Source organism: Ursus maritimus, unplaced genomic scaffold (assembly GCF_017311325.1).
Source record: "Ursus maritimus isolate PB19 unplaced genomic scaffold, ASM1731132v1 scaffold_4, whole genome shotgun sequence".
Taxonomy (NCBI): domain Eukaryota; kingdom Metazoa; phylum Chordata; class Mammalia; order Carnivora; family Ursidae; genus Ursus; species Ursus maritimus.
The window spans coordinates 65,413,053-65,425,158 of NW_024426552.1; the positions used below are offsets into that span (position 1 = coordinate 65,413,053).

A 12,106-nucleotide genomic window follows, 5' to 3' on the forward strand; every position below is an offset into this window, starting at 1 on the left:
AACTCCCATTTCTCTTCTAACACCATACATCACGCTTGCCTGTTTTTGAACTTCTGATAAATGGAATCATACAGTATGTGCTTTTTGTCTGGTTACTTTCATCCAACATCATGGTTTTGAGATTCATCCATGCTGAACATCTGCACGTTGTTCTCTTTGGTTGCAGAATATGCCATCATTTATTTATCTATTTTCCAAGGACGTTTGGACTGTTTCCAGTTCTGACCGCTCTACTAGTTTGCTAGTTGCCGTAACAAAGCGCCACAGATACGGTGGCTGAAACAACAGACGTTGACTCTCACAGTTCTGGAGGCTGCACGTCCAAGATCAAGGTGTCAGCAGGGCTGACTTCTTTCTTCGAGTGGGAGAAGAACCTTTTTAAAAATTTTTAACTTATTTTACAGCTGAAGGTTTGTACCTCTTAATCCCCTTCACCTATTTCACCCCCCTTTCCTCTGGCGACCACTAGATTGTTCCTGTATTTACGTTTTCTGTATTTATGCTTTTGTTTGTTTGCTTGTTTTGTGTTTTAGGTTTCACATATAAGGGAAATCATATGGTATTTGTCTTTTTTTGTCTAGCTTATTTCACTTAGCAGGATACTCTCTAGGTCCATTCATGTTGTCACAAATGGCAAGTTCTCATTTTTCTTTAAAGATTTTATTTATATTATTTGAGAGAGAGAAAGCGAGAGAGTGAGTGAGAGAGAGTGCAAGTGAGGGTGGCGGAACAGCAGGCAGAGACAGAGGGAGAAACAGGCTCCCCGCTGAGCAGGGATCCCAATGCAGGGCCCGATCCCAGGACCCCGAGATCATGACCTGAGCCGAAGGAAGATGCTTAAACGACTGAGCCACCCAGGAGTCCCAAGATCTCATCCTTTTTAATGGCTGAGTAATATTGCATTGTATATTATATGTACATATATATGCCACATCTTTATCAATTCATCTATTGATGGGCATTTAGATAGCTTCCATACTTTGGGGCTATTGTAAATAATACTGCACTAAACAAAGGGGCACATATATCTTCTTGAATTAGTGTTTTCATTTTCTTTAGGTAAATACCCAGCAACAGAATTCCTGGGATTGTGTGGTAATTCAATTTTTAACTTTTTGAGGACGCTCCATACTGTTTTCCACAGTGGCTGCACCAGTTTACATTCCCATCAACAGCGCAAGAGGGTTCCCTCTCTTCCACAGGGTTGGTTTCTCCTCAGGACTTCTCTTCTTGGTTTGTAGATGGCTGTCTGTCTCTGTGTCTTCACATAGTTTTTCCTTCTGTGTGTATGTCCTACTGTCCCTTTTTTATAAGCACACCAGTCATACTGGATAAGGACCCACCCAATGAATCCATTTAACCTTAATTACCTCTTTAAAGGCCTTCTCTTCAAATAGTCACATTCCAAAGTACTGGGGGTTAAGATTTCAATATACGAACTTTGGGGGACACAGTTTAGCCCACAATAGCTACTATGAATATAACTGCTATGAACATTTTGGTACATATTTTGTACTGTTGCCCAAAGTGGTTGAACCAGTTTTCACTGCCGTTAGCAACGTATGAGAGTACAGTTGTTTTAACACCTGCACCAGCCCCTTCATCGTACAGGTGAGAAAGAGAGACCCACAGAGCTGGAGGTTGCAGAGCATGCAGAGGAAGCCCTGTTCCCAACCTGCTTCAGGATTTCTTGAAAGTCCCCAACATATCACCTTATCTAATCATCCAGTCACTCATCAAGAACTCTGAGAAACACTAGAGGCTCAGGTCCTGTGCTAAGCTCTGAAGATAGGTGGCAAACAAGAGAGATGTAAAACTTACATTTCAGTTGTAGCAATAGACAATGCAACTAAGTAAGTCCTTGCAGATTGTGGTAAGTGCTGGGCAAGAAATGAACAGAACCTGAGCTAGAGAATAAGGGGCTTGGAAGTGTAGAGGGTAAAATCTGCCGGAGATGGGTGGCTCCAAGGGCCTGAGGGGAGAACCATGAAGGTTTGGAAGGAGCCAACTAGACCAAGGGCCAGGGAAAATGTCAAGGCAAGGGATATAGGAGGAGTATCGGCCTGGAAGCAGGAACAGCTCTCAGGGGTGGGAGATGGGCAAGAAAATGATGGTCTGTATAACTGGAGCCGAGTGCACAAGGGAAGGGGAGAGGCAGGGGATGAGGTCTAGAGGGCTGGGTCCAGACCATGCAGGGCTTACAGTTCATGAGGAGGAGTTCAAATTTCGTTCTAAGGGTACTGGGAAGCCACTGGAGGGTTTCAGGCAAGTGACAGGCAAGCTCCAACTGACATTAACAAATGCCTTACAGGGGTACGAGGAGGAAGAAGCAGGAAATGCATCAGGAGATTTTACTCTTGCTTAGGTGAGACATGCCAGTGACTTAGACTCAGGAGGTGGCAGGAGAGATAGATTGTGGAGGCAGAAACGACGGGACATGGTGATGGGTTGAGTAGGCCAGTTGAGAAGTGACGGTGAGCCAAGGATGACTTCTAGGTTTTGAGCTTTGAACCTCTAGGCAGTGAGCAAAGACCTTCCACCTATAACCTACTAAGCCCAGTCTGTGCACTTCCTTGTCCATCCTACTACTGTGTATCTTGAGCCTCAGGATGTCCTAGATGTTCAATAAATATTTTTTAATGAATAACTGCATGCAAGAATGTTTGAGCACGTGGAATGAGTTCAATAGAGTCTTTTTAAAAAAAGATTTTATTTATTCATTTGACACAGAGAGAGAGCACAAGCAGGGGGAGCAGCAGGCAGAGGGAGAAGCAGGTTCCCCGCTGAGCAGGGAGCCCAGTGAGGGACTGATCCCAGGACCCTGGGATCATGACCTGAGCCAAAGGCAGACGCTTAACCGACTGAGCCATCCAGGCATCCCAACAGAATTTTGTGGGGGTTTTTTGAATTTTTTATTGAGGTAAAATTTACAGAACATAAAAGTAACCATTTTAAAATGGACAATTTAGTGGCATTTAGTACATCCACAATTTTGTTCAACCATTACTTCTTCCCAAAATATTTTTATCACCCTCGAAGGAGATTCTGTACCCACTAAGCATTCATTCCACAAACCCTCCTCCCCACCAGCCCCAGGCAACCACTAACCTGCCTTCTGTCCCTATGGATTTGCCTATTTCTGGATATTTCATATGAATGCAATCATATAATATGCAATCTTTTGTGTCTGGCTTCTTTCTTAGCATAATATTTCAATCGATAATATTTTCTAGGTTCATCCACATTATAGCATGTATTAGTACTTCCTTTTTATGCCTGAATAATATACCACTATATGGATGTACCATATTTTGTTAACCATTAATCCCTCAGTGGACACTTGAGTTAGCAAACTCTTGGCTATTGTGAATAATGGTGCTAGGAACATTTGTGTACAAAACATTTGTTTTAATATGTATTTCCAATTCTTTTACGTATATGCTTAGAAGTGGAATTTTTAGGTCATATGGTAATCTATATTTAACTTTTTGAGGAACTGCCAAACTTTTTTTGCAACAGCTCAATAAAGTTTTTCTGAATGAATAAAAGACAAGGTAGGCGTGAGCTTTTCCTACCCTCCACAAGCAGCACTGGACTCTGCCTTTTGCAAACTGTGGGATTTGGGTCAAATTACTTAAATTCTCTGGGCTGGCTCTTCATCCTCAAAGCGGGGAAAATAAAACTTACTTCTGTGAGTTGAATGAGGTCTTGTTTCTGAAACTTCAGGCACAGACTTAGCCCTGCAAATTAGTTGCCTTCCCTTACTGGCTGACCTTGCCATTTCGCACTGCACTCCCGCGCCTCTGTGCCCAGAGGGCCAAGTCCACGCTAGAGGCCCCCAGCCCAGCCTTGCTGCAAACTACGACTCCCAGCAAGCACCTCTTCCCGGCCGCCTCTCTCAGCCTGGTGCGCATGCTTTGGCAGACGTGGCACCGGGACTCGGAGGCGGGGAGCGGCTGGGAAGTGGCCGTGGCTGTTGCACCCGAGGGAGCTGCGGGCGCGGGAGCCGGAGTGGAGAGCGGAGCCGGCCGTAGGCAGTGGCGGCAGGGATGGCGCGGGTCGGGCGGGCTTGGCTGCTGCTGCTGCTGGCGATTTCGGTGAGGCTGCGGAGCTGGGGTCCGGGCGGGGGCGGCACGTGCGCCCCGCGTTGAGGTCCGCGCTCCCTGCTCCCGGCCCTCGCGGGACGTGCGGGGAGAAGCCTCCAAGTCCCGGGGTTGGGGGCGTGCATGCCAGGCAGGCGGGGACCCGGTGGCCGTGGGGGAGGCTGCGGGGCGGCCCCTGTGCCCTGCTCGCGGAGCGCTCCAGGGCGCAAGGGTTGGAGGGAGCCGCGCTGGATGCTTGCTCCGCGGGCACAAGTTTGCGGGGGTGCAAGTCAGGGGGCAGCTGCCGGTGAGGGCGGGACACCGGCGGATTGGGGGGTGCGCCGCGCCCAGACTCTGGGCCCTGCACCTGTGTGAGTGCCGGGTGGCATGGGGGTGCTTTATACCTCCACTGCCGGAAACCTTGCTTAAGGGCCACCTTGTTCTTGGTTTCCACCCTGAGCAGCCGGGGTTTTCCACCCTGAGCAGCCGGGAAACTGCCGGTCACCGCCTGGGCCCCCGCCTGTAGGCACGGGCTGGGTGGGGTCCGCGGAGGAGTTCTCCTACACCTAACTGCCACGGGCTCGAATCTCACCCACTTTCTAGCTTGTGACGCAGGGTATCATTTAATATATCTGACTTAGTCTCCTCGTCCGTGAAATGCGGACGGTAAAGGCACCCCCCTCACAAGGCCATCAGGGGGGTCGGATGGAGGAAGTACTGCGAATTGCAAAATCGGACAAGACTGAAAGAGGGGTGGGCCAGCGTCCTGGGAGTGGAGGACTCTCTGAGAGGAGTTTGCTACAGTTGGAAGGCGGGGCGGTTGAGGTGGTGGTGGCTCCAGGGCATCCCTAGAAGAGGCCAGAATGTGTGTGGCCACAGTGCCCTGGGCTCTCTGGGTTTGGCCTTGGTGTTACTGTGGGTGTGTGATGGGATAATGTGGCCTGTTCCCACATGTCTCCATAACTTCTGGTTTCCCTTGTTTTAGGACAATCTTAGTTCGTTTTTTTTTCTTTTTTCCCCGAAGTTCCAGGGAAAAACTTTCCGCTGCAAGCACCCTCTCCGGTCCATATTTTTCAGTTTTTTTTTTCTTTTGGGTGTGGCAAAGATGCTGGGCAACATGAGGAGAAAAACTGGAGTGTGGATTTAGCTACTTTAAACACTTAGCTCTCCAGATACCGTGCGTTTTGGGGATCACCAGTGAGGAGTGGCCCTGTATTTTCCAGTTGTCTGGAAGTGGGTGGGAAAGGAAGCTCCCTGCCCCCTAGATCTGACCTTTCTCCCTCTGGGAGAGAGCTAGTCTGAAGTGGGACAGTGTCCCTTCACCTGTGTCTGTGTGTGGATGATCTGATTTGCATTCTGTTTTCCAGAGCCAGCTGGCCTGGGCTGGTCTCTAGGCCAGGCAGTACCGCAGGACTGTGCAGAGCGGGTCAGCTCCAGCCGGAGCCCCTAGCAGGTCTTTGCACTTGGTCTATTTTAGGGGGTCTTGCTTTCTTCTCTTCTTTTTTTCCCCACCTTTCTGTAAAAATAGAGGGCTTGGGAATCTGACTGGGAAGAAGTTTCATTCAGCAAACATTATTTATCAGTCACATCGTTGGACCCTGGATTGGATTTTGGATGGAGAGCAAAGCACAGATTGTCCCTACCCTCCGGTGCTGCCCTGGTTTGGGCAGGGGAGTCAGTCCTGTGGGCGAATAAAGACAGGTCTACGAGCACTAATATCCAAAGGGCTGGGAGCCTCTGTTGAACTGGGGGCCATACATTAATTTAGCGGGAAGGTCAGTCCTGGCTTTCTTGAGGCAATGGGTTGTACAGTCTGGAAGGAGTGTGCGAGGGGGGGGGTCAGTAAGGCAGTTGAGGTCTGTTGGTGCCCTCCACCTGGAGGTACAGAAGGGTGTATAGGTTTGCCGAGAGCACTAGAACTGGGAATCTGCATTGTGAAATTGACATCCCCTTTCCCCACGCCCTAGCTCCGCTCGGCAGGTGTCATCAGTGCAGTCTCAGTGCCGAGTGGCTGGTAGATACCAGGGTGGGCTTCTGTAAATTTAAACTCTATGTCCATCTGATAAGGGCTCCCCAGGTCCTGGGAGTGTATTGGGTTTCCTTGTTCACTCAGTATTTACTGAGAGCTGATATGTGCAGAGCACTACGCTGTGACCCAGGGGACATAAAGCAGTGTAAAGGGGTCTACAGAGATTCATGGACAGTGATAAGCACCTACCACATTTTTTACAGTAGCAAAAATTTGGAAATGGCTTAAATGCTCAACAATAACGTGCATGGTTTGAATGACTTTTGGTCCTGTCCATGCCATGGAAAGTAGATGTTTATAAAGAATGTTTATATTTACTAGAATGCTATGATTATCAAAATATTTTGTGGTGCTTATGAAGAATATCTAGGGACATGGAAAAGTGTGGGAGTGGGATAATTAGGGGAGAAGCAGGGTACAACATGAATCCCAGGGTGGCTGAAGATAGCTGTGTAAGTGGTTGAAGAATTAGCAGCGCATCAGAATGTCAGCAGCAATTGTTCTGGAAGGTACAGCTGTGGGTGATGTTTGTTTACTTCTTTGCTTGTGCTTTTTTTTCTGTTTCCCCAAGTTTTCTATGTGGATATGTATTCGTTTTTGATCAGAGAAGTTAATAAAAAAATGTTCCTCTGGGGCCGTCCTCTCAGCCTCCCACAAGAATATGGGGATGACAAGAGTCACCGTTAACACTTGGGACACGTTGGTGCCTGCCCCTCCCTGCTGGCTGGGTGTCTCTGCCCTGGGCCTGGGGAGGTCGTGCTGTCCTGCCCGTGCCCCTGCAGCTGACTGCCCCTTCCTGCTGCCCAGCTCAGCTCCTCTCTGCGCCGCCCCTTCCCCAGACCATGCACGCGGACTGTGGTGCAGTCTGCCTCCAGCCCTCAGAATGGAGACTTGTCGGAGCTGGAGAGAACGCGCAGTCACCCAGCTCAGTGGGTTCCAGCGTCAGGCCAAGGGCTGAAGCTGGGCTCTGACAGGTTCCACAGGTCCATAGACACACTGGAAGAGTAATAACGGTGAATGGCTTTTCCATGATCCAGATATTTTCAGTTTGAAAAGTTGTCCATTTTTCTTGACGTGATGTCATGTGGGAGGGAGGGGGTGGCCTTCAGTGTCCTTTTGAAAAACTAAAGTAGTGATATTATATTGTGTTTTTTTTAGAAAGTATTAATAAAATTTCTTTTAAATACATAATATACATTGTATATTATGTTTAAAACAAATGTTATGTATTTTCAAACGTCTTTTAAAATATATGAAATATATTTTAAAAAATATAGCCTGCCAATCTCTGAGATTCAAAAGTCTGAGAAGTACTGATGTAACTCAGCTCTTTCATTTTAGAAAAGTGAAGCTTTGAGAGGGAAGGGTCTCGAGGCCACCGCATTTGTAAAGGCAGAGCTGGGATTGGTGCCAGGCTCCTGAATTATAAATCAGGTTTCTTCCTGCTCCCTCTCTGCCATCCCAGCCCCCCATCTTCCACCTGCTTCCCTCCTCCCCAGTCACTGCTCTGGCCTCTGCCCTTGCGGGTGGCTTGTCGCTCAGCACCTGCTGGGGTGGTGGGCGGGGGTGCAGGAAGCGGAGAGGTTTGTCCCGGGGCTCTCCTGCAGAGCTGTTAATGTACCCGAGTTTGGGTTCTATACCATTATATATTTAATTGGCTTTTGTGGGCTGGCGGGGCACCTAACTGCCATTTATAATGCTGTTTGGAACCTGAAGTGCACTTTTCCCACAGAAATAAACACATTACAGAGGAAGTTTTAAAACAGAACTGGCCCATGAGTTGGAGGAATAGCTGAGTGCATACGGCAGACACTGAGCGCTGTGGATTTGGGCAGGGTCAGGCCAAGGGGCACCTGGTCCCAGAGAAGGGTCCTAGCTCATGCCTCACAACGAGGGCCGACGCTGAGCTCTGAGACGGTGGGGATCCTCCCTGTTCTGTCCATTGTGTCCCCAGCACCTAGCCTAGGACCTGGCATACAGCCGTCCCCAGTCCATGAACCAGTGTTGCCGGCAGAGAGAGGAAACTGTCTGAGGCAGAAATATGGGCAATGAGGAGTTATGGGCCAGGCTGGGTGGAAGGAAAGATTTGAGTCTGGGGAGGGGGAATAAGATTGGAAAAATGGATTGTAAAGAACCTTACATGACCGGCAAGGGGCTTTGGGGACTTGATTCTGTAGGTAATGGAGAGACATGATGAAAGCTGCCCTTTGACTAACAGGAGCAGTCAGTCCACAGTGTAGGCTTGGCTTGGAGTGGAAGAGACTGAGTTCATTTTCCCAGAACAACACTTTCTTCTCTGTTATTTACAAGATAAAGTCAAGTGTGATGCAGCGGATAGAACATGGGCTTTTAGCCAGCCTGACACTCAGGAGCTGTGTGACCTTGGGCCCCGCGTCAGTTTTCTTGCTTGTTAGTGGTGGTAAGGATATCCGTTTGCAGAATTAAAAGCATGAGAAATGATACAGGAAGCACCCAGCACAGGGCTGGCACATGGGAGGGCCCAATAAATGGGAGCCATGGCAGTTATCTCAAGTTGGGAAAGAGAGGTGCTGGGGAAGCCAGTGAGGAGGCAGTGGCAGTGGAGGGCCAGAGGGGGTGTGAGCAGAGGCTTCAGACTGGGAGTTGGGGGGCTCTGCTGCTGGGATTCTCCCCATCACAGTTCCTCTGAGCTGGGCTCTTGACTCTCCTTGTCCCTCCCAGTCGGCCCCTGCAGAGCCTCTGGATGAGGGGGCGGGGGCTGCAGAGGTGCTAAAGATTTAGGTGCTCTGTGTTTCTCTCCCCTTTCTTCTGAAAGTGGATCCTCTCTTGAGAATGATGAGAGTAACCACACCATCTCCCTGGAGGGTTTGCCCCAGCTTTGTGGTTTTGTTCTGTGGAGCTCGTGTCTCATTCGGTGCTGGTGGCAGGTTTTGGAGGCGAAGTGACAGTGGGTCAGAGAGTGATGCATGGGGTGTAAGGAGAATGAAGTTCTCTTATGTTACTAGGACTTCCATGGTTTCTTTGACTCCCACCCTCTCCACACCTAACATCTTAGATCCCAGTGGGAGAAGGGAGGAGTGGTGATGGCCCTGGGCTGCCTGGCGCATCCTGCAGCCCTGACTGGGGCCTCTGGGCACCCAGTTGATCTGTTGAAAATTATGCAACACTTGGCACATTTATAGAGGGCTTTAGACTTGGCAAAGCATTTCCACGTATTTTACGTTGGTGAAACCGCTTCTAAATATTAGCTTTGCAATCGTGTGGTGGGGGGTTAAATACACTCAGATGGACTGTAGGGTTCGAATAGCCTTTTGGTGTCTTTTTATTCTCCAGGGTCATCCTGAGCCCCCAGTTTGACATGCAGTCTGTTCACGATGGCCTGATGGCGAGCCTGTGCCTGACTTCATTGCAGCTGGCTGGGGTCGGGGTAGAGTATCCACCCCCTGTGCCCCGAGAATTGTACCATTCCCCCAACCTTTGGCATGAGCAGATGTCTTTAACTCATGACCAGATGCTTTAATCCTTGCTTTGGAAGGTATTAATGGAGATCTAGGTCGAGGGCCCTATGCTGGGGCTGAAACGTAGAGGTGATCTCGTATCTGAGCTGTGAAGTGGGGTTGGCTGGAAAATTCTGTTGTTGGGCCAAGTAGGGCAGGCTTGCGAAGAACAGGCGGGTTTGCTTTTGTCAAGGGGTCTGACTCTGCTAGGTCTTGGGCAGAGTATGGTACATGCTCTGTATCTCTAAGGAATGTGGACAAGCATCTGCGTGCTATCCGTGTCACAGACGTTCGTTCATCCCACGGGTCTTTCTTTTTTCTTTTCTTTTCTTTTTTTTTTTTTTAACAGATATTTCTTGACAGTCTTATGAATCAGATATACCATGCTGAGGCATTAGGGGCATAATGATAAATAAGGTGGACACCGTCCTTTCCTCCCATTGCCTAGTGGGAAAGCCCCTAATTTATTAATTCAGGTAGTAAAGTGCAAGAAAGAGGAAACATAGGTGGTAAGAGAATGTGTAACATAGGTCCCTAACCTAATGCAGGGAGTCAGGAAAGGCTTATCTGGGGCTTACGGACCCTTTCCTAGAATAATGTTTTTTGATGTATAAAACAATGCATAAGATTACAAAGCAAACCAATGATACTGAAATACAGTTATCAAAATATTATAACAAGTATGTGATGAAAATAATATTTATCTTCATAAATGCATCTTTTAAGAAGATCTAATGGCAGGTTTGGTATTTTCTGTAATACTTCGTGATGAACATAAACAGTATTTCAAGGTAGATGCACCTTTTGTTATGAGAAAAATGTGGTTTTGGGGGGATAAGGGCAAAAAAATACAAAGGATTTCTGCTGGTGGCGGAAGTCACAGACACCTGCCGGTGCTTCTGTATTTTGTTACCTACATTTGTAATAAAGGTAAGGCTAAATTTCATCTGGAGGTTAGTGAAAATAAAGATAGAATTTTTCCTCACCCAAGTTTAGAGACCTCAGTGTAAAGAAGAATTATCCCAAAACTTGGAAAGAAAAGCTGATTTAGTGTCTTTTTAATGTCGTATTAGAGCATTGTCTAAGAAGGCCACCTGAGGGCCACCTGGTGCTCTAGGGAATATAACTTCATTATTCTTTAGGACCCATACTCTACAGGTAGACACGATGCAAATGATTTCTCTTTGGTAGAGAAGAGAGACCCGGAGGTGATTGCCCTGCAGGATATTAACCAGTGTGATATCTAATTTAGCAGTCTTCTAACAGGATTCTTCCCCGTCCCTCTCCATGAACTATATGCATATTAGTTTCTTGTAACTTCTTTTTTTGAAATATTTTTAAGTCTTTTTTCCCCTTATATCCTTTTTTGATGTAACTATTTTAGTGGGTCCCTTATTAAGAGCTCAATACACTTTGAAAGAGGCTCAATATCTATTTGTGTGAGATTTAGGAGTTTAACATTTGAGAAGTCTGTGTGACCCCAATGTAAGAACCACCGAGTGAGTAGGATGTGAGGGTGTGGCGCCGAAGAGGGAGGTCTGGGCTGGACATGCTAATTTAGGGGTGCTGCTCCGGAGGTGGGTGAGACCCCCATGGAGGGTGTAGAGAAGAAAGAGAAGGTGGAGCAAGTGAGCCCCGAGGAGCTTCAACATTTAAAGGCTGGGGGGACAAGGGATTGCAAAGAAGATAGGAAGCGTGGCTGGAGAGGTAGAAGGGTGGCCAGGAGTGTCCTGCTGGGGTTCAGGAGGTCGGGGCAGAGGGGAACTGGACATGCCTGTAGCCTTATCCGTGTGGAAGTCATTGCGAGTCCTCACTCGGCGTCCTCTCAGTGGTGGTGGGAAGGGAAGATCTGAGCGGGCTGAGGAATGGATGGGGGTGAGCGGAGGTGGAAAATTCTGGCCGTGAAGGAGAGCGGAGTGACGTGGAGTCCAAAGCTGGGTGGGTGGCAGAGGTTTCCCAACCTGGCTGTGGATCCCAATGCCCTTAAAGGGGAAGAGTGTTGGATTCCCGGCCTCCCCGGTTCTGTGGGATGATGTTCTTCAAGGATAAGGCCCAGGGATCTATTTCTAAAAGCCTATACTTAGAGCTGTTGTGCCTACAAGCCAGGCAGACGTACAAGTTCGTGTGCCTAGCGTTTTGTCAGCCGAGGCCGTTGCTCCGGGCTGAGCGGTGCGGCACACGCTCTCCAGTGTCACACGCTCTCCAGTGTCACGGTCCCTGGGAGGTGAGGTGGTGCTTGGCTCGAGCATGCGCCGCTTTGCTTTCCTCTGAAGGCGTGTGGGGGGCTGCAGGCACGCGGGTGCGGGGAAGGTGGGTCAGGGTGTCGCCGCAGCTCTTTTCCTTGGCCGCGCTTCAGGGGTGCACGGGGAGGGCAGGCGGACTTGCTGGCCGGGGTGGAGCTCCAGGGAGCCAGAGGGCTTGAGGGTCACCGGCGGGAAGTGTTCACGTTCACTGGAGGTGCTCAGAAGCCGAGCACGTCTTAGGCTTCACCTGAGGGCTGTCCCTTCGCTTCTGTGAGC

General features: G+C 48.8%; 1 protein-coding gene across 1 annotated transcript in view; it reads left to right on the forward strand.

Moving 5' to 3' along the window:
* The first annotated feature begins 3,916 nt into the window (after positions 1–3,916).
* PDIA5 (protein disulfide isomerase family A member 5) overlaps positions 3,917–12,106 on the forward strand; it is a 91,701-nt gene continuing 83,511 nt past the window's right edge. The window contains exon 1 of the mRNA XM_040621331.1: positions 3,917–4,097. Within this exon, the coding sequence (XP_040477265.1) occupies positions 4,050–4,097 (48 nt within the window). The 5' untranslated portion in view covers positions 3,917–4,049. The remainder of the gene's footprint in view (positions 4,098–12,106) is intronic.